General features: G+C 36.6%; 1 protein-coding gene across 11 annotated transcripts in view; it reads right to left on the bottom strand.

Annotated features, from left to right (window-relative positions):
* Positions 1 to 23,510, bottom strand: part of UBE3A (ubiquitin protein ligase E3A) — a 100,111-nt gene that overhangs the window by 42,720 nt on the left and 33,881 nt on the right. For 2 of the 11 annotated variants that reach the window (NM_001258279.2, XM_005652466.4), the window contains 1 exon segment: positions 17,531 to 17,575. In NM_001258279.2, coding sequence (NP_001245208.1) covers positions 17,531 to 17,532 — 2 coding nt within the window. In that variant the 5' untranslated portion in view covers positions 17,533 to 17,575. 11 annotated transcript variants of the gene reach the window in all.

The following is a 23,510-nucleotide window of genomic DNA, read 5'->3' as shown; positions in this document are numbered from 1 at the left end:
CGCAGTGGTTAAAGAATCTGACTAGGAACCATGAGGTTGCGGGTTCAATCCCTGGCCTTGCTCAGTGGGTTAAGGATCTGGCATTGCCGTGAGCTGTGATGTAGGTCGAAGACACAGCTCGGAACCCGCGTTGCTGTGGCTCTGGTGTAGGCCAGTGGCTACAGCTCCAATTAGACCCCTAGCCTGGGAACCTCCATATGCTGTGGGAAGCAGCTCTAGAAAAGGCAAAAGCCAAAAAAAAAAAAGAAAAAGAAAAAGAAAAAGAAAAAAAGAAGATGCACGAGAGAAAGGAAAGGAATTAAACCACATCACTGCAAAAAAAAAAAAAAATCAACAAAACACAAAGGAAGATGCACAGAGAAAAAGAGGGAAAAAAACTACAAAATATATAAAAATCAAATAACAAAATAGCAAGAGTTATGTCCTTCTCCATCAGTACTTACTTTAAATGTAAATGGATTAAACTCCCCAGTCAAGACAGAGAATGGATAAATGGTTTAGTGAATTTTAAAAAAGACTCAACTAAATGCTGTCTACAAGAGAATTACTTTAAAGGACACACACAGCTGAAAGTTAAGGAATGGAAAAAGACATTCCATCCAAGTAAAATAACTGAACGGGAGCAGAGTTGGCCATATATCAAGTAAAAACTGAATGTGCGTAGAGGTGGCCATATATACATATATTTCAATCAAAAAAAAAACAAAAAAAACCCCAGACTTTTGAGTCAAAAGCTGTCATAAGAAACAAAGGACACATTATGTAATAACAAAAGGATCAATGCACCAGAAGATATTGCAATTATAAATATATACGCACCTAACAGCAAAGCACAAAATATATATGAAGCCAACACTGACAGAATCAAAGGGAGAAACATATAGTAGCAAAATTATAGTAGGACATTTAAGTTCTTCATTTAATAATGGATATATCAACCAGACAGAGAATCACTTAGGAAACAGAAGACCTGAACATCATAATGGACCAAATGGACCTAACAGACAAATAAACAACACTCCCCAGGAGATCAGCAGAATCTGTATTTTCTCAATTGCACACAGGACATTTTCCAGGAAAGATCACATATCAAACCACAAAACAAGTCTTAACAAAAGTTAAGAGGTGGAAATCATACCAAGTATCTTTTCCAACCACAATGGAATGAAGTTAGAAATCAAACTCCCAAAGGAAAACCCGAACATCCACAATATGTGGAAATCAAACAACCATCTTGAACAATCAATGGTGTCAAAGAAGAAATCAGGGAGTTCCAGTCGTGGCTCAGTGGTTAACAAATCCAACTAGGACCCATAAGATTGAGGGTTCATTCCCTGGCCTCGCTCAGTGGGTCAAGGATCCGGCTCAGACCCTGAGTTGCAGTGGCTCTGGCATAGGCCAGTGGCTACAGCTCTGATGAGACTCCTAGCCTGGGAACCTCCACATGCCACAGGTGCAGCCCTAGAAAAGACGAGAAAAAAAAGAAGAAATCAGAAGAGGAACTAGAAAATATCTCGAGGTAAATGATAATAAAACATAATATAGTAAAATGTACAGGATGCAGGAGAAGTGGTACTATGAGGGAAGTTTATAGTGGTAAACACCCACTTAAAAAAAAAAAAAAAAAAAAAAAAAAAAAAGACCTCAAATCAACAACCTAACTTTGGAACTTAAAGAATGAGAAAAACAAATGCAAAGTTAGCAAAAGGAGGGAGACAATAAAAATCACAGAGAAACAAAATAGAGGATAGGGACAAATAAGAATAATCATTGAGGAGTTCCCGTCGTGGCGCAGTGGTTAACGAATCCGACTAGGAACCATGAGGTTGCGGGTTCGGTCCCTGCCCTTGCTCAGTGGGTTAATGATCCGGCGTTGCCGTGAGCTGTGGTGTAGGTTGCAGACACGGCTCGGATCCCACGTTGCTGTGGCTCTGGCGTAGGCCAGTAGCTACAGCTCCGATTAGACCCCTAGCCTGGGAACCTCCATATGCCGCGGGAGCGGCCCAAGAAATAGCAAAAAAGACAAAAAAAAAAAAAAAAAAACAAAAAAAAAACAAAAGAATAATCATTGACACCAACAGCTGTTTTTGGAGAATTTTAAGGAAATCAACAAATCACTTTCTAGACCAAGAAAAATGAGAAAAGACTCAAATAACAAAATCTGAAATGGGAGTTCCCTGGTGGCTCAGCAGATTAAGGTTCTGGTGTTGTCACTGTTGTGGCTCAGGTTTGATCCCTGGCCTGGGAACTTCTGCATGCCCTGGGCGCAGCCATTAAAAAAAAAAAAAAAAAAAAAAAACATAAGTAAAACAAGATAAGTTATAACTGATACCACAAAAATAAAAAGGATCATGAGACCAACAAATTGACTTAGAAAAAAAATCAATATATTTCTACAAAGGCCCAAGACCAGACAGCTTCAATGGAGAATTCCACCAAAGATTTAAAGAAGAATTAACACCAATTCTTCTCAAACTCTTCCCAAAAAAATGAAAAGAAGGGAACACTTCCAAACTTACTTATGAGGCCAGCATTATCGTGATACAAAAATGACACAGAGATATAAGAAAAAATACAGACCAATATCCCTGATGAATACTGATGCAAAGTCAATAAATTAATAGCAAGTAGAATCTTAAAAGGAGATTATATATCATCAAAATGGGATTTATTCTTGGAATGTAAGGATGCTTCATCTTATGAAAATCAATGTCATATACCAAATTACCAAAATGAAGGACAAAAATAACATGATCATCCGAACTGGTACAGAAAAAGCATTTGCCAAAAACTCCTTCATAACAAGTCAACAAGCTAGACACAAAAGGAATTTACCTCAAAATAATCAAGGCCATATACAAAAGCCCACAGTCAAGATAATACTCAGTGGTGTAAACTTGGAAAAAATGCTTTCCATTTAAGATCAGAACAAGGCAAGGATGCCATTCCCACTCTCACCACTTCTATTCAACATAGTACCGGAAATCTTAGAGCAATCAGGCAAGAAAAATAAATGAAGGCATCCAAACAGGAAAGGAAGAAACAAAATTATCTGTTTGAAGGATGCAATGAATATGCAGGAAGCTCTTAAGAGCCCACAAGCAAAAAAACTGTTAGAACTAAAAAATGAATCCAGTAAAGTTTCAGAATTCAAAAATCAACATGCAAAAACCAGTTGTTTCTATAAACTAATCATGAATGATCTGAAAATTAAGAAAATAATTCCATTTACAATACCATCAAAAATAAAATACTTATGAATAGACTTAACCAAGGAGGCAGAAGACTTGTACACTGAAAGTTACAAAATATAGCTGAAAGAAACTAAAGACAATATCAACAAATGGAAAGATAACCTGTGTTCATGGACTGGAAGACTTAATTAATACTGTTAAAATGTCTATTCTACTCAAAGCAATCTACAGATTCAATTCAGTCCATATAGAAATCCCAATGAGATTTTTTCAGAAATAGAAAAAAAAAAATCCTAAAATTCATATGGAATCTCAAATGACCCCAAACTGCAAAAAACAATCTAGAGAAAGAAAATCAATCCGAGGCCTCAAAATTCCTGATTTTACAACTTTACAAAGCTATAGTAATCAAAATGGTTGGTATAGGCATTAAGACAAGACATACAGATCAATGGAACAGAACAGAGAACCCAGAAATAAACTCTTACGCATATAGTCAAATGATTTCAACAAAAGTGCTAAGGGTACAAAACGGGGAAAGGACAATCTCTTCAACAAATGGTGCTGAATATTTATTCATATGCAAAAGAATGAAGTTGGACCCTTATACTATATACAAAAGTTAATTCAAAATGGATTAAAGGCCTAGGTTACATGACCTGAAACTACCAAATTTCTAGAAGAAAAAATAGGGGGAAAGTTTCAGACATTTGATTTTGGCAATGAATTTTTTGATAAGACACCAAAACAGAGACAACAAAAGCAAAAATAGCTAAGTGGGACAATATCAAACTTAAAAAATAGCAAAGGAAAGAACAGAGTGAAAAGGCAACCTATAGAATACAATCTATTCAAACTTCTGGGTCTGAACCAATTCATGTCAGGAGTACCAGGAACCAGAAAGTTGAGGCTGGAAGACAGCAGTAAGAAAGTAAGAAAGCACACAAAGTCTACAACCAGAGTTGAGTGTTTTAATTAAAGGTTTCAGGGGTAAAACAATTCAGGGTCACATGCCCATGGGAATGGGAAGAAGCAGGAAGCAGAGGTGAAGGTTTTTGAAGATAAAGTGGTTGAGGGATTGAGATATTAAAGGGTTAATCATCGAAACAAAGGATAGCAGGAGATCTGCAGTAGCAAAGTATGAGTTCTTCAAAGCCTGAGAAGAAAGACAGAGGATGACATGGTCAGAAAGCACAGCCTCAAAGGAACAGGGATTCTAATTCAGAAAAAATAACAGAAACAGTCCGGAAGCATTAGTGGAGAACTAGAGTAACAATGTGTATTAAACAAATCAAGGAGCTCCCATCATGGCTCAGTGGTAATGAACCTGACTAGGAACCATGAGGTTGTGGGTTTGATCCCTGGCCTCGCTCAGTGGGTTTAAGGATCCAGCGTTGCCGTGAGCTGTGGTGTAGGTCGCAGACACAGCTCAGATCCTGCATTGCTGTGGCTGCGGCGTAGGCCCGCAGCTGTAGCTCTGATTCGACCTCTAGCCTGGGAACCTCCATATGCCACGGGTGTAGCCCTAGGAAAAGACAAAAACAAAACAAAAACAAACAAACAAACAAATCAAGGCTTCCAATGCCTTGTATCTAGTAGATGTAGCTGGTTGTTCTCACCAAGTCACCACTTTTCACTCCTTATTTTACTTAACTTTTGCTGAGAAACATAGGCGTTTTGGAAATTATTGACTGTGGGTTTTTAGAACACTATCTCCTACTTTTCCTCCTTTCTCTCTAGCTGTTCCTCAGATACTTCCCTTCCTGATCTAGAAATGTTTATACTCCCCAGGGATCAGCCATTAGACACTTTGATTTTCAAAGGCTTTAGCAGTACCTGGTGATTTCCAAATGTCTCCTTCAGTATAACTGAGAAATACTTGAGAAACCAGTACTATTTCAGGTCCTCTGGTTTATTTTCATATGAGCTCTTTCTTCAAGGAACATATTGTTTAAAGGAAAAGAAAGCCAGAAGATTTTAGTATCATAGGGACTCAAGAGGTATGGCAATACTAAAAAAGGCAACTTAGCCATGATATACCACAAATGATGACTAGGAACTGATGACAAAAATGGTGGGAAGACAGTTTCAGATAAGGAAATAAGTGAGCAAAGGTACAAGAGCTTGAGAATGTGGTCTTAGGACAACTGGAGGCAGTTCAACAGAATAAAGTTCAAGGAAGGACTCGAAAAATATGAAGAGGCAGGGAGAAGCCCAATTATAGGAGACTTTATAAAGGCATGATAAGGAATTCAGATTTTAGCCAGCAGGAGTAATCTTACAAAAGCTAATAAATTTCTCCCCATAAAAATGCACATATACTCTATCTGGCAAGAAGTATCAGAGATTCACACATCCTTCATTAGGAGGGTTAGGAGACACTAAAGAATCTTCAGCAGGTCAGAGTCAGATCTCCCTTTATGGTAATTCCATTTTCTAAACTGGGAACAAAATGGGCAAAACCGGCAGCAGGCAATCCAGTTCAGTGATGACTACTATGATAGACCAGGTATAAAGAATGTAGAAATAGCAGGAAAGAGGAAGAAACTGATGCAAGAAATATTTAAAAGATGTAGTTTTTAGGGGTAAATGAGTGCAAAAACTGAATACCTAGGTTTCTGGTATGGGCACCTGCATAGAGGGTAGTGCTACAACCTAAAATAACAAATAAAATAAATATTCAATAACGTACTGATTTTTGTACATTATGTCTTTTAAACCTCACAATTATTCTAGGAAGTAAACTGTAAACTATTCCCACTAATATAAGATATGATGAATAAAATGTAAAATTCTGGGACTTTTTCTTGTGGCACAGAGGGTTAAGGATCCACAGTTGATATTGCAGTGGCTCTGACTGCTGCACAGGGTGGAACCCTTTGCCCAGGAACTTCCAACCCCCAAGGCAAAATTCACTCCCACTGATTTTAAAAATCCTTTCATTATACTTCAACAAATAGCAGGATTTTGCTCATTTTGCCTTCTAAGACAAGGCCAGAGGCAGTTCATCTCATCCACCTGTAACTTAAACCAGGAGTATGTTTCCCTCTATTTAAAATGGCATATACATATATTTTGCGGTAGAAAAGTGGACAGACTAACTCATGTCACTTCTAGGTTTAACACCTTTCATTAGTTCCTATGTGTACCAGGAGAAAAACAAGGGCTTTTCTGTAGTACCCAGGCATTTCACTATATGATTCTGGCTTTTTCTTCCAGCTACATTTTTCACCCCATTTACCATCTCCTGTGTATTCCAGTAAGACTAAATTTCTACAGTTCAGAGAAATTTGTTCTGCTGTCTCTCCTGGTTCTAGGTCTTAGAAAAGTTTTCTTCCTACCTAGAACACCATGATTTCTACATTTATACTGATTCAGCATAGGTATCATTTTCAAGATCATGACTGTTGCTCCCACAGTAACCTGTACCTACTCTCAGTATAATTTATCATAACTGCTTATTAATTACATGCTAAGCTCCTTGAGACGCATGATCCAATAATTTATTTACAGTTATGTTCTCAGAATCTACCAAATGTCAGAGCCTCAATGAAGATTCTTCAATTTCTCTCCTGATACTGTCTAAATATCAGTGTCAATTAACCCTACCTTTTTCTAGTACTTAAGCATAAAGGGAAACAAATGTCAGGATACCTCCCAATTTTTTAAGTATATTAGAATCATACAAAAGAATATGCAAAGACTCAATCTGGAGAATAAGAACATGATTTCAGAACTCACAGGAGAGATTCTTGAAAACAGAAGAGTTGTCTTTATTTGGTTGAAGAGATTTGTATCTTTTACTTCACAATGCATTCGATGTTATTGAATCCATAAATGCTTTTACCACATGTAAGTATATTTAAGTTGGAAGTTATACAGAAATATTTTTTCCCACTCCATACAGAAAACAGCATCCAAGCTGTATCTCAACTTCTCATTTCTGGTTTCACACATAAGGAGGTAGGAAGTCAGTACTCCAATCCAATTACAAATAAAAAGCTGAAGAGACTGAAACAAACCAAAAAGAGTTCTTGGATTCCTACAGGAAGAAGGGACATAAAGCAAACTGCTGCACCTAACATTGGACACAATGGCAAATGCAGGGAGTCGCAGCCTACTGAAGCAGAGATTCACAAGCAGGACCTGTGACAGAATAGGAAAATCGAAGCTCTTACTGACAAATTCCCTGGGCCTACCATAAAGTCAAGAGTTGAAAACTCCTGAGGGCCCAGTGATAAGGGAGCCCCGACAATTTTTGTGAGCCTTACCCTGAGAAGCTAAACTAGATTCTGACACTAACTACTAGGAAAAATCCCCTCATGCATACAGCAGGGGATGAGGAAAAGCAATCACTGAGATATAACAGAGCCCTCTGTTCTTCTCACCAAGGCCTATCCTCAGACAAAACCAGTTTACCAGAGCCTAACCACCTGGGATATTATCAAATGCTTCCTTTCTTCTTACATCTCACCATCACATTACTAAAGGTTTATTTATAATAATAATAATAATAATAATAATTTCTTTCACTTGGGAAATCATGTCCAGCTATCAAGAAAAAAATGACAAAACATACAAAAAAGCAAAACAAACAAACAAAAAACATTATTTGCAAAAACAGAGCAAGCATAAGAACTAGACATAGTAGGGATGTTGGAATTATCATACCAGAAATTTAAACCAACTATACCAGGATAAAGTAGGCAGCATGTAAGAAAGCATGAACAATGTAATAAGCAGAGAAATGGATATCCTAAGAACCAAAGAAAACAAGTGCAGAGATCAAAACACTGCAACAGGGGAGTTCTCTTGTGACCCAATGGGTTAGGAATATGGAGTTGTCACTGCAGTGGCTTGAGTTTCAACTGTGGAACGGGTTCAATCCCTGGCCTGAGAACTTCTACATGCCACAGGCGCTGCCAAAAAATTAAAAAAACAAAACAAAACACTGTGGAGTTCCCACTGTGGCACAATGGGATTGGTGTTGTCTCTGGAGTGGTGGGACACAGGTTTGATCCCTGGCCCAGCACAGTTAAGGATCTGGTGTCACTGCAGCTGTGGCGTTAAGTCACAACTACAGCTGAGATTTGATCCCTGGGCTAGGAACTCCAAATGCCAAGGGGTGGCGAAAAAAGGGAAAACAAAAACAAAAACCCCACCGTAACAGAATTTTAAAATGTTTGACGGGCTTGACAGGCTTAATGGAAACAACCGAGGAAAAACCTTGAAGATATTAACATCAGAAACTTCAGGAGTTCCCGTCGTGGCGCAGTGGTTAACGAATCCGACTAGGAACCATGAGGTTGCGGGTTCAATCCCTGGCCTTGCCCAGTGGGTTAACGATCCGGCGTTGCCGTGAGCTGTGGTGTAGGTTGCAGACGCGGCTCGGATCCCGAGTTGCTGTGGCTCTGGCGTAGGCCGGTGGCTACAGCTCCGATTCGACCCCTAGCCTGGGAACCTCCATATGCCGCGGGAGCGGCCCAAGAAATAGCAACAACAACAACAACAAAAGACAAAAAAAAAAAAAAAAAAGAAACTTCAAAAACTGAAGAGCAAAGAGAACAAAGATTAATAACAAACAGAACTGACTATCCAAGGACTGGGGGACAGCTATAAAAATTTTAACATACACACAATGGGAACACCAAAAAAAGTGAAGAAAAAATCATCAGGACATTTGAAACAATGTCTAAGAATGTCCCCAAATTAATATCAGACACCAGACCATAGATCCAGGAAGCTCAGAAAACACCAAGCAAGATAAATGCCCCCCAAAACCCTATGCTGTGACATGTCATCTTCAAACTACAGATAATCAAAGATAAAGTTCTGAAAGAAACCAGAGGAGGAAAACTTCTTAACTACAGAAAAAAAATTAGAATTATATCTGACTTCTCCTCAGAAAGGAGAGTGAAATGAAATATTTAGAGTTCTGAAGAGAAAAAAAAAGAAAGAAAAAAACACCAACCTAGAATTCTGTACCATGGGAAATTAATCTTCAAGAGTGAGGGAGAAATGGATTCTCAGACAAACAAAAATTGAGAGAATTTGTCGTCAATAGGCCTGCCTTGCGAGAAATGTTAAAAGAAGTTCCTAAGAGAGAAGGAAAATCATACAGATCAGAAACTTAAATTTAAACATAAAGGAAGAGAACCGAAAAAGGAGTAAATGAAAAGTAAGATAAAAACTTTTACATTTCTTAATCTTAACTGACCTAACAGATACTACCTTGTTCAAAATAATACCAACTATGTATTTGTTATGAATGCCCACTTGTGTGTGCACACAAGCACATGCATGTGCCCATATGTAAGTGAAATGAATGACAGCAATGATATGTGGGATGGGGGAAGGACTTAGGGTTATTTTGTTTTTACAAGGTACTCACATTCCCATTATTGAAAGTGGACTAGGAGAAGATATAAGTGAAAACTATGACATCCACTAGAGAAAATTAATAGTATAGGATAACTGACATGCTAATAAAGGGTAGAAAATGGAATCATATAATATGCTCAAGTAAAACCATAAAAGAAAGAAAAATAACAGAAGACAAAAATAGGAACAAAAACCAAAAGCAACACAAACATACTAGATATTAACCCAACCATATCAATAATCAGTTTAAAGCATCAGTGGCCTAAATGTACCAACAAAAGATAAGTGATTGTCAGAGCAGATCAAAAAAAAAGTAAGACCAACTATAAGCTGCCTATACTTTAACTATAAAGACACATGTAAATTAAAAGTAAATAGAAAATGAGTATATACGATGACAATAATAACCAAAAGAAAGCAAGAGTAGCTCTATTAATTTCACCAGAGCAGAATTCAAAGCAGAGTAAGTTAGGGTTAATAAAGGACTTTACATAAAGGATTTCTCATTTCTTCAAGAAAATATTGCAGGAGTTTCCATCGTGGCTCAGTGGTTAACGAATCTGACTAGGAACCACGAGTTTGTGGGTTCGATCCCTGGCCTTGCTCAGTGGGTTAAGGATCCGGCGTTGCCATAGCCGTAGTATAGGTCGCAGACGTGGCTCGGATCCTGTGTTGCTGTGGCTCTGGCACTGGCAGGGAGCTACAGCTCCAATAAGACCTCTAAACTGGGAACCTCCATATGCGGCAGGTGCAGCCCTAGTAAAGACGGAAAAAAAAAAAAAAAAGAAGAAGAAGATAATGCAATCCTTAATGTGTATACACCTAAAAAGAACATCAAATTATATGTGGCAAAAAGTGACAGAACTTCAAGGAAAAACAGGGGAATCCACTGTCATAGTTGGAGGCTTCAATGTCTCTCTAATCAGGAATTGGCAGATTAAGCAGGAAGAAAATCATTAAGGACATGGTTGAACTCAATGGCACCATCTATCAACTGGATATAATTGATATCTCAGGACTACTTCATCCAGTAACAGGATATTACACATTCTTCTCAAGCTCACATAAAACACTGACCAAGACAAATCACATTCTGGGCCTTAAGACATAACAATACATTTAAAAGAATAGAACCCATACAATGTCTAGACTCTGACTACAACAGAATTAAACTAGAAATCAGTTAACAGAAATATAACTGGAAAATCTCAAAACATGGAGATTAAACAACAGACTCCTAAAGAACACAAGTCCAAGAAAAAAAATCCCAAGAGAAACTAAAAAACATTTTGAACTAAATTACACGACTTATCAAAATTTCTGGGATGCAGTGAAAGTAGTGTTTAGAGGGAAATTTGCTTGAATGCATTTATTAGAAAAGAAGATCTTTAAAAAGATCACCTCAGTAAACTAGAAAAACAGCAAATTAAATCCATAGTAAGGAGTTCCCTGGTGGTCTAGTGGTTAGGTCTTAGCACATTCACCACTGCATACCAGGGTTCAATCTCCAGTCTGGGAACTGAGATCCCACATAAAGCCACTGGACAGTGTAGCAAAAATAAATAAATAAGAATAAAAAATCCAGAATAAGCAGACAAAATAATAAAAATTAGAGCAGAAATGAATGAAATTGAAAAATAAAATCAACAGAGAAAAACCAACATAATCAAAAGCTGGTTCTTTGAAAAGATCATTAAAAAAAACTGGTAATACTGCAGCCAGGCTGATTAAGGGAAAGAGAAGGGACAAGAATTACTAATGTCAGAAATGAAAGAGGGCACACAGGTATAAAGCACGGGAAAATTTAAATAATAAAGGAATATTATGGACAATTCTACAACCACAGTTTGATAAACTAGATGTGATAGACCAATACCTTGAAAGACACAATGTGCCAAAACTCACAAGAAGAAAGAGAAACAATGAACAGGACTAAAGATAATAAATCAATTAAAAAATAAAGCACCTAAAACAAAAAGCGCCACCTCTGGATGTGTTCGCTAGTGAATTTTAATCATAAATTTAATGAAGAAACTATATTTATTCTCTACATTCTCTTTCAGAGGACAGAGTCTATTCTGATTAAAAGGCTTACCTCTCCTACTAAATGATATAATGCAAGTACAGTACTGAGCCCAATGGCTTGTCATACTGTAAGAGCTCAAGATGTTCTACAGGCTATAGATATAGTACACATCTATCAGTTTATTGATCCCAGAAAATTCTTCCTACATTTCTGCAAGGGAATTAAAAGAGTAGAGATAAAAATTTTAAATAAATGTGGTAATTTCACTCATTCATCTAGTATTTACTTATTTATTTTTATTCATAAATATAGCACAGTAAGGGGAACAGGGAATTCAGAACACAACCATCCTTTGATGAAAATTGGTGAAGGAAGGCCTTTCTGATAAGCTGTCATTTGAGAGCTCTGAAGCAAGTGAGAGAGGAAGCATGTGGATATCAGAGAGAAGGGTCAGAGAAAACAGGCACAAGTCTTAAGAACAACCAAACATAATAATGGCAAGCACATAAAGCCAGTGTAGACAAAGACAGACAAGCACTACCACCAGGTGGGTTCACTACTGAATTTTCAAAGAGAAAATGGAAAGTCACAGAAGTTAAAGAAAGCTTATACAGGCCTTACACATTCTTTGATTTTACTCTGGGAGAGATGAGAAACCTTTGAAAGGCTTGAAGCATAAGTAACATGGTTTAACTTCTGTCTGAATGGAGGAGTTCCCATCGTGGCTCAGCGGAAATGAATCCGACTAGGAACCATGAGGTTGTGGGTTTGATCCCTGGCCTTGCTCAGAGGGTTGGGGATCCAGCATTGCCGTGAGCTGTGGTGTAGGTCGCAGATGTGGCTCGGATCTGGCGTGGCTGTGGCTGTGGCATAGGCCAGCAGCTGTAGCTCTGATTGGACCCCTAGCCTGGGAATCTCCACATGCCGCCAGTGCGGCTCTAAAAAGCAAAAAAAAAAAAAAAAAAAAAAAAAATCACTGGCTGCTACACAGAAAATACGTTCTAAGAGGTAAGCATGGAAGTAGCAAAACTACTGGGAAGAATTTCATTTTTAGCAAAAGATGATGGCTTTAATCAGAGAGGTAGAGATGGAAAGAAACGGTGTTTAAAAAAAAAAGTTGTTGAGTTATCAGTATTTTAAAGGTGGAGTCAAGAGGGTTTGCCAAAAACAGTGAGAAAAGAGAAACCAAGGATGCTTCCAAAACAAAGTTTTGGATACACTGGAACTAAAAAGAGTTGCCATTGACTAAACTGACAAAATTACAAGACAACTAGATCTGAGAGGATGAAAACCAAAAAGAGTTCTATTTTACTGTTCTATTTTATTTTGGATTTAAGTTTGAGAATCGGGCATCTAATTATTGGATATATGGGTCTACAATTCAGAAGCTAAGTCAGAGGTGGAGATGAAAATATGCAAGTTGTCACAGTATATATAGTAAAGCTCTTACCTAGAGAATGAATAATGATGGCCTGAGGACTAGGTTCTGGGTCACTCCAGCATTTAAGAAAAAAAAAGCCTTGCTAGTAAATAACTGAATACATAAATCACTTGATATATTTAAACTTGGGTTCTATTTACTGTCTTACACACCTGAAAACACAGCCTAAGTGTGAGACCGAGACAGGGTTGGGGAGCAATTATCAAAGATAACAAATCTGAAGTTGTTAGAAATTGCTCTGAAATTACTAAAAAAATTAAAGTCTAAATTAATATGTGGAAAAAAACTACTACATGGTATACATATAAAAATTTAAACAAAATCCAAGTAGATAATACACACAAATGAATAAAAAGATCTGAGTTATTGTGTTAGTTCTATTACTAGGCTAACTATAAATTAGCATGTAGGAGTTAAAAACTTATACTGATTTTCTACACTCTGGGAAAGGATGACACTAAGAATTCCTAAAAACAAACAGGCATATTTTTTACTTTTATATAAATTACTATTTTAAATGTACTCAAGTTATTTTCTGGTTAAAGGATGTCAAATGCAAATGCACCTCAAAGCGTTAAAAAAACACTTTTAATAAATATAGGATGTTACCATTAATCAAACACACTAGGTAATTCTTAGTAAAACCAAGGATCTTTCATTACCTATTTTGTAAATCAAGACTTGCAAGATTAAGGTAGAACAAATCTTACTAAACTACTGCTTGGTTAGTATTTCTATGGGTATAGGAATTTGAGAAATTGTGGCAGACATGAAAACTTAAGAGCTATAGTCTCAGAATTATAGCTAGAACCTTAGACATCTTTGTGGAGTCATCATGGTAGATCGAATTTCCTGTTACTCTACCTTAACATGGGCAAGTTAAACAGTATGGCAGCTTACTTAAAGAGAACTTTAACATCGAGTTTTACCTGGAACCTTGTGATACCTATCGTGCTTCACATCCTTGCAATCCCTGATTTTTACTACAAAATACAAGTCTCAGAGTTCCCGCTCAGGCACAATGAGACTGGCAGTCTTGTGAGTGCTGGGACACAGGTTCAATCCCTGGCCCGGCACAGTAGGTTAAGGATCCAGCGTTGTCACAGCTGAGGCATAGATTGCAACTGCAGCTCTGAAAGATCTGATCCCCAGCTTGGGAACTCCACAGGCCGCAGAGTGGCCAAACAAAAACAAAAACACAAAATGTAAGTCTCATCTTCCCTTTTCCTTTTCCATTCTTTACTCTTGATTCATCCATCTAACCTCTCCCACACCAAGATCTCCAGAATCACATTTATGATACGGGCTGTCACCTATCTTCAAATGCTTTATATAATGGTTACTCAACCTCTTTGCTTTCACTAAAGCCTGATTTACCCCCAAAGGCATTTTTTATCTTGCAACCCTTGTACACTTGATAGACAATCAAACCACTAAGTGCACTATTATTTTTCTAATTTTCCCTCTATTAAAAATAAGCAATGCCCATCCCTCCAAACAAAACAAAGCACAATACAAATACAACTTATACTTTGAAACTCATGTTCTCTACCCAAATCCCTTCTTCCTTCCCTCTCTGTTCTGGTAAATTTTACCCACATACTAAAGGCTTTATTTTGTACCAGTTATATCATTGGTATTGTGACTTCAGTATCTGTGTATATGATCTATCCCAAGACCCTAGCCCCCCAAATATTAGACATTTTAACTTGAGGGTCCCTCACTTCCTCTCTATTTCTGCCAATCACTAACTTGGGTTCTGATTACTATTATCTATTCTTCTAAGAGATTCACTTATACTTTGAACCATCAAGCTTTTTGTAACCCACCCAACACTTTCATCAAGCAACACAACCTTCCAACAATGGCCATTGCCAATGACATAAATTCAACTACACCAATGTTAACACCCTACACACATGCCACTTCCCATCTGCTCTGCTAACAGCCAACCCTGAAACACCATGCATCATCTTCTAGCTATTAAAGTCTTTAAAATACAAGTATGATTAGGTTTCTAATTTCAGCATGAGAGTCTAAATATTTGGTCCACTTCTTCACTCATTTTCCCCAATAACTTTCCAAGTTTTCAGTCTTCTCAAATCCCCTAACCAAACACTGTGTACCACAAAAACTATTTAAAAAATATTGCCTAAAAAGTTTCATGGTCCCAAAACTAAAGAGATATTACCTCACTTCCATTAGGATAGTGACTATGAAAAAACAGATAATTCCAAGTGTTGATGATAATGTGGAGAAATTATAACCTCTGTGCACTGCTAATCAGAATGTTAAAATGGTGCTGCCACTGTAGAAAGCAGAATGGAGGCTCCTCAAAAAAATTAAAAACAGAATGTCCATCAACAGATGAATGGATAAACAAAATATGTTATACACATACAATGGATTATTCAGCCCTAAAAAGGAAGAAAATTCTGACATATGCTACAACATGGATAAACCTTAACATCATGCTGAGTGAAATAAGCCAATCACAAAAAGACAAACAATGCAGGTGCTCAGAGTAAATGAGGTAGAGTCATCAAAATCACAGAGACAGAAAGTAGAATGGTGGTAGCCAGGGGCTGGTAGAAGGGCGAATGGGCAGTGATTGTTTAACAGGTATAGTTTCAGTTGTGCAAGATGAAAAAAGTTATGGAAATGATGGTGGTGATGAGTGGACAACAATATGGATGTACTTAATACTACTAGGTTGTACAACTGAAAACAGTAAAGACTGCAAATTTTGTTATGTGTATTTTATCACAAAAAAATTATTTTAAGGTTACATAGACATATAAATTTGAGAACTGTATTTTATACAGTTCCTTGTTAGAAATGCACAATGTACATCAGCATTTTAAAGGATTTCTATTATTTTTCAGTAAAGAAATGCCGTTTAAGTCTGTACTTCCCAAACTTAGTCAATAATCAAACCACTCTATCAAGAAGTACCAAGTGGTACAAGTGACCTAATTTACTAAGAAAATTGATAGCTCAGGCACGAATGACTTTTGAGTTTCCCATTCTTATCTACCAACACATTTAACATCACATATTTGTCAACACATATTCATCTTAACCTCCTTCTTCCAGCTTCAGAAGATAAGAGACTTTGTTATTCAAGAGCAATCCCTATATTCTTCACTCTAACCCTTACCACCTCAAAAATCTTGCTTCAATAATTACCACCTCTTGTGTTATCCTAAACTTCTTAAATTCTCACAACTAGTCCCTGAACTCTTACTTACTTCACTTTCTAAATATTTTTCTTTACTCCAGAAAACTCAATCTTGAATCCTTAATATTACCACTACCCTTGTTAAGGCTCTCACCGACTGAAACCCTGGTCACCTTACCACCATGTGGTTCCTCTTCAATTCCGTTTCTCCTGCCAAAGTTATTAAAAATATACATCTAACAAGATTACAACTTAGCCTTGTAGCTAAGTACTAACTTAGCAAATTCTTTATCGATTCTCAAACACCTATGAAAGATAGGCAAAGGCCCTTCACATAGCATGTGAGCAGTATTAGTCCTATCAAATACTATCTCCTTCAGTTTTCCTACCTTTCCTAAAACTCAACTGCCTACTGTTTCCCACATTCGCTATGACGATTTATAACTTTGCTCATGCTTCTGCCTAGAATGTGCTACCTAACTTCCAGCCACACTTCAAAACTTAACTTAGCCTTCCCCGATCATCCCTATTTCCTTGCCATCTGGATTAGGTCCCTGTTGTGTCTGTGTGCCTAAATACCTGTACACTATTATGTTCTCATTTCATCCTAGGTATCCTTCCACCACAAGGATTGAGAGGAATTGCTTGTGGGTCTTTTGCACTAAGTAGACTAAATTTCTGTAGGTTAGGAACTAATTTATGAATCTTTGTATCCACAACACAGTACCCAATACCTTATACACAGCATGCATTTAATAAATGATTGTTAGGAGTTCCTATTGTGGCTTAGCAGTAACAATCTCAACTAGTATCCACGAGGACATGTATTCAATCCCTGGTCTAACTCTGTGGGTAAAGGATCCAGCATTACTGCAGGCTGTGGTGTAGGCCACAGACACTGCTCGGATCCTTCATTGCTATGGCTGTGGCACAGGCCGGCAGCTACAGCTCAGATTTGACCCCTAGACAGGGAACTTCCGTATGCCATGGGTGCTGCCCTAAAAAGAACAACAACAACAAAAAGATTGTTAAACTGAGTTCTTTCCTCATCTATTTCCCCAAAACTGCTAGGTGAGCAAAAATACCTAAGAATCCAGGGGTATACAATTATCTTATTTAGAAATAGAAATCTAGTAACATGTTACCAAGATTTAGAAGTTATTTATTTGGTAAGTGATACATAAGATATGCTTATATCCATCTCCCAATTTACTTTTTTAAGTATTACTCTCTTTTAACTGGAAATTACTTTCATACAATCTAGGACAAGTTAAAAGACACCACAGCCTCCACCAAGTTATACTTACATTCGGCTAGCTTCAATGTCGTCAGACTGAGGTTCTCCTGATGATCTGTAAAACACAATTGAGAAAAGTTGAGCAAAGTATTCCATAATCCAAAAGGAGGCAAATGTTATTTTGGAAGACAAATTTGAAAACAAAATTTAATGGTTAACAGTTTTAAAAGTAATTAAAGACTTCAACATGAGAAAAAAGTGACCAGATGAGATTGCCATACATTTACTATAAGGGCTAGACTAATTAACACTCAGTTCATTTTTTTAAGGATAGGAAACTGTAAACACTTTATTTAGTTACCAACATACAAACCAGTATAACAAATCGTAATTATTCACGAAGGCAAATATTTATAATAAAAACAATTATGAAACTTTCTATAGCCCAGTAGTGGTTATCTACAGTATTAAAGGTATTCTCGGGTATTTAGTCCCAAACCTTAGATGAGGGATCAGCAAACTACTGCCTAGGATGACAAACTAAGGCCTGGGTCAGCAGCCTATTTTTGTAAAGCTGTACTGGCACAGAACCAAGCTTATTCATTTATATTACAAGAGCAGAGCTCAGAAACTCTGACAGCAACATGCAGCCCACAAAGCCTAAAATATTATCTACCCATTTAAGAAAGTTTGGCAACCTCTGCTCCAAAATAGTTCAAATTTAAATCTAATACCCTTAGGGAATTTTCAAACACTTACGTCAGATTTATCATTTTGACCATGATTATCTTAGTTCAACAATGAAATCAGCTTTCCCTGAAAATAAAATGGCAGGATGTATACCTGTCAATATCATACCATCCTGAGTATTAATATTTTGTTGTGGATAACTGAATTGACTTCTGTTGTAAACAATTGCCAGTTATTTTTTTTTCTTTTTTTTTAATATATTCTGCTACCTTAAGTAGAAATATTCGAAATTCTAAAGCACTAAGAAGCCTTTTATTTTCATTTTGGGGCATGAACCAATTTTCCTTACCCCTATTAAAAAAATAAATTCCTGTTTACTCTATTCACTTTTATAACCAGCATCAATCAACACATATTAAAGTCAATCAACACACAGTAAAGTGAATCAATATAATACTAATTTCTAACACTTTCAATTCACAAAATAGGTATTTTTAGATGACAAAAGCTAAATTTTCATCTGACATTACAAAAGACTTGATTTGTAAATTTATCACTGACTTGAGACTTCTAATTTTGAACTTTAACAAAAGAATCTTAAAATCAGAGCCACCAGAAAAGAAAAAAATGTTTTCCATATTTCTTAGCTTTTAAAAAAAGCACTTCTTTATCAGACTTTCAAAATAACTCCTCACTGTAGTGGTCCAAGGACAAGAATGTAAAAAATAAAAATAAAAAATAAAAAAAGGAGTCCAGCAGCTCAAATATTTATTTTAGATCTTCTTTGCAGTATATTTACATTTTCAATTTTGCACAAAATTATATCAGAACTAAAAATTGGGGCATGCTGGAGGTGGCAGTGATTTGGCAGTGACATGAATGCAAAAATTTCACTCCACCCTCTCCCCCAGGGAGCAAGCAAATCACCTTTGTGACACACCTGGTCTCCACCAGCCTTGTGGGTAAGTACCCCAAGATTGCTTCCAAACTTGTATCTCTCAGACAGAAGAGCTAAAAAGTGATGGTAACCCCATGTACCAGCTGACTCATTTTTGAAAGTGCGACCCTCCAGCATCAGATGTCATACTGTAAGGAGGCAGAGCAGGCTTGCAAAACAAAAAATAAACCTGCTGGCACTAAGGGAAGAGAGGCAGATTAGAAGCTTTCAAACATGTAGGCGGCAAAACTTTCAAAATTAACAGGGAAGTGAGGGGAATGAGCACACAATGACAGGGACATTAAAATACTACCGCAAAAAGGTAAGACACAAGCAAGAGGAAAAACAAATCCGAGTCTCAGAAGCATAATATGTAACTGCTGCAAAGTTTTGAGATTCTGAAATGCGATAGAGGTTAAAATACATCAAAGGGTAATGACTATAATCTATTTTCCAATGTCTGTTCCCTAAACAAGAGGATGTAGATATCAGCATCAAAATGTCATCAAATACTAGATTATCATTTAATATTAACATATATTAAAGCGAGCTACCAAAAATCACTTTATAAGTCAAACCAAGTAATTTAAACCAATTGAGTCAATAAGAACAAAAGAGTAAGAAAGGACTGAAGAGTATTACCTTAATCTATCATAGGTCTTTTAAACATGGTTAGCATAGTTTTCTCCTTAAACGGTAATTGTTTTTCAATCAAGAGAAAAGTGAATATATTCAGAAACAGAAATTCTTATCCTGCAATGTTATAAAAGTAATAGTACCTGCCTAAATAAACTTCTAGCCATTCTGTTTATTGTACTTTATAACATTCTAAATAATTTACAAAAAAATCTAAAATAAGAATTCGAATTCTCAAAATTATAAAATATCTAACAATACTTTTTAAGCTTAAGCCCCTGAAAAGTCTCTTTACTCTACTGTCAAGTTCTTACAAAGATCCAATACATACTTGTAACTTCACCAAATTCAGGACATATAATAAAAAGAGAAAAAACCGCAAAACCGTTCACTTAGGTTAACCTAAAGTTTGTCAGAATTAAGAAATCAGAAGAAAATCTAAAACTGAAATAATAAGCAAGTAACATTAGAAAATAAAAAATTATGTAAGAGATCAACTTTAGGCATTGATTTAGATCACAGAAAATGTGATCACAAAATACCCACTGATCTGAATACTGCATCATGAGCTAGAAAATTCAAATGGAGGCTCACTTCCAATAATACGAGGTGCAGCTTCTCTAGCCTGCAAGCCACTCCTTTTACCTCCACTGTAACTCTCTAGGAAAGAAAAGTATACTAGTTTTATTAAAGTTGTAAAAACTTCTCAAGTAGTGTTAGAAACTACCCTCACCACATAAAACTCTCATCACAGAAAAAACACACTTAAAATGCATAGTTTTCATAATGTTCATAACAAAATGTTCATTTAAAAACTTAATATTTTTAGAAATACTTTCCTGTTTACTCACACAGATAGGGTTGGGGAAAAGACACAAAATATTTTAGGAAAGATTAAATGGAGAAGCAGGTTAATCTCAGGTCCCCTATTCTTAGCAGTCAGTATTCCTGCCAACTATACATTTTCTTCATTTTTTTAATAGCATGTATTTTACAATGACAGCCTTTTAAAGGCTGTAAAATAACATTCAAAATTACCTTTTACAAGCTGTGGCCATTCGGTGACATCAGGGTGATCACAGCTTTGAGTCACTGATTAAAAACAGGTAGTCACACCAGTCTAGCTGCTAACTTGATCTGAGCGTAGGTTTAATAACTCTAATAAATTAAACAAATCTTTAGTTAGAACACTTTAATATATAAACCCAATTCATTGTTCAAAAAATAATCTTCAAAGGTTCAAATTAGGTGCCAATGCAACATTAATCAGAAGAATAATTACAGAAATACTTTTAAGGATTATTTTCCAGCACTTTTTTTCTTAAACAATTTCTTGAGAAAATGTGGTAATACTCTCTTGTACATTTATGAAGTGTTACAGTTTACAAAGCACTTTGGACAACAGTATTTTAAGTCTCATGACAACTATGGCTCTACCTAATCAGGGCAGATATTATAGAAAGGATATTTTTTTAAAAGAAAAAGAAAAAATTAAGTAGCCTTAGAGCAGTTAATTGACTTGCCCAAGATTTCAGTATTAATTGAAGCCAGATCTATTAACTTCCTATCCAGAGTTAATTTTTTTGTGATTTCATTTAGTTTTGTTATTGAGTTTCATGATTTAAATATATGGAAATGAGCAAAGATTTAAAATATGGATTGAGACCCCATAATTAAAACAATAGTTTAAATAGGACTAATAGTAATAGGGTTTCCCAGATAGCAAACACTTAATGGAACAGTTACACACTAAACACACACAGACATATATATACACACACACACGCACCAAGTCTAGTCCTATTTACTCTATATTTAAGTAAAATCATCTAACATTAGTCAAATTCCCTCATGCACTTCATGAAAAGGTGTTCTACTCTTTTTTTCTCAGCCATAAATTCTCTGAAATATAATTTCATGAGAAAGAATAGCAAAACATTTCCTCCTCCCTCAATCTAGTATCTTTTGATCCCCTTACTTGGCCTTAGCTGAACTTTCCTGATCGTCATGGTTCACATTTAACAGGTATCCTAATCACAATGTAGTTCTGGAAAACATATACATTGAAACATTCAAGTATCAAGAGCTCATTTCCTATAACTAATTTTTCCCTCCATGATTTCCCTACCAAACTACATATCAAGGCCAAATGTGAAAAGCAAATTAAAGAAAGCTGATAAAATTAGGAGAGAGAGAAAAAGACCCTTGATAGTGAACACCTTCCAAGTAACATAGAAGGTAGTTAACTTAGATCCAGAAGCCAAGATAAAATAGCAAAGTATATGAGAACCTCAAGAGAAAGGATGAAACATCAATGCTTGAGCCAATACCTCTGCAACCTATGAACCTGGACCACAAATTCAGACCAGGGTGAGAGTCGGACTAAGAACACGTAAGTAGGAGTGACCATTGTAGCTCACTGGTAATGAACTCAACTAGTATCCATGAGGACAGGAGTTCAATACCTGGCCTTGCTCAGTGGGTTAAGGATCCAGCGTTGCTGTGAGTGGTGATGTAGGTCACAGACATGGCTCGGATCTGGTGCTGCTATGGCTGTGGTGGAGGCCTGCAGCAGCTGCAGCTCTGATTCAACCCCAAGCCTAGGAATTCCATATGCCACAGATTCGGCTCTAAAAAGCCAAAAAGAAAAAAAAAAGAATGAGTAAGTAACTTTAGGGAACTCCAACACAAGCATACTTCATTTTATTGTGCTTCATAGATATTGTATTTTATTACAAACTGAAGGTTTATGCCAGCCCTAAATCAAGCAAGTCTACTGGCACTATCTTTCCAACAGTATTTGTTCCCTTCCTATCTATGTGTCACATTTTGGTAATTCTTGGCAGTATTTCAAACTTTTCCATCATTATTATTTTGTTATGGTGAGCTGTGATCAGTAATTTTTGATACTACTACAATTCATTGACACCTCAGATAATGGTAACCATTTTTTAGCATCAAGTATTTTATTTATTTATTTATTTATTTATTTGTCTTTTTGCCTTTTCTAGGGCTGCTCCCGCAGCATATGAAGGTTCCCAGGCTAGGGGTTGAATCGGAGCTGTCGCCACAGGCCTATGCCAGAGACACAGCAACTCGGGATTCGAGCCGTGTCTGCAACCTACACCACAGCTCACGGCAACACCGGATCCTTAGCCCACTGAGCAAGGCCAGAGACTGAACCCGCAACCTCATGGTTCCTAGTCGGATTTGTTAACCATTGCGCCACAATGGGAACTCCAGCATAAAGTATTTTAAATTAAGGTATGTACACTGTTTTCTTAGACATAATGCTATAGCACACTTAACAGACTACATCTCAGTGTAAATATAACTTCTATATGCACCAGGAAACCAAAAAATCCACATGACTAGCTTTACCTCAATATCTGCCTTATTGCAGTGGTCTAGAACTAAACCTGAAATACCTCTGAGGTATGGCTTTAAGTGGAATTTATAATCCCTAGAAGAAATAGCCCAAATTTCCCATATTTTCCTATCACAGCTACATGTTTCCTAACAAAAACCTATACCACTCCTGAGATCATATGGGAAAGACGTAAGGCGCCTCTGAAAGGAATGTTCCCTTTGGGGTTCTCCTAGGACTAATAGTGTATATGGATTTAAAAGGGCTAAACAAGTCTAATTTTTCAAACTGTAAACTTAAAAATGAGAAAGCCAAAATACCTTTTAATTGACTGATTAGCTGAACTGAATCAATTCACTGAAGAGCTATGTATATTTGAAAATTACTGAGGCCAGTCCTCTCTTCTACATCTTTTTCATG

Source organism: Sus scrofa, chromosome 1 (assembly GCF_054392235.1).
Source record: "Sus scrofa isolate SSC_HxYL_T2T_F1_AM1 chromosome 1, Sscrofa_HxYL_maternal_Yorkshire_Landrace_v2.0, whole genome shotgun sequence".
NCBI classification, from domain to species: domain Eukaryota; kingdom Metazoa; phylum Chordata; class Mammalia; order Artiodactyla; family Suidae; genus Sus; species Sus scrofa.
Note: the sequence above shows the minus strand (reverse complement) of the source record. Positions and strands in the feature narration are given on the sequence as shown.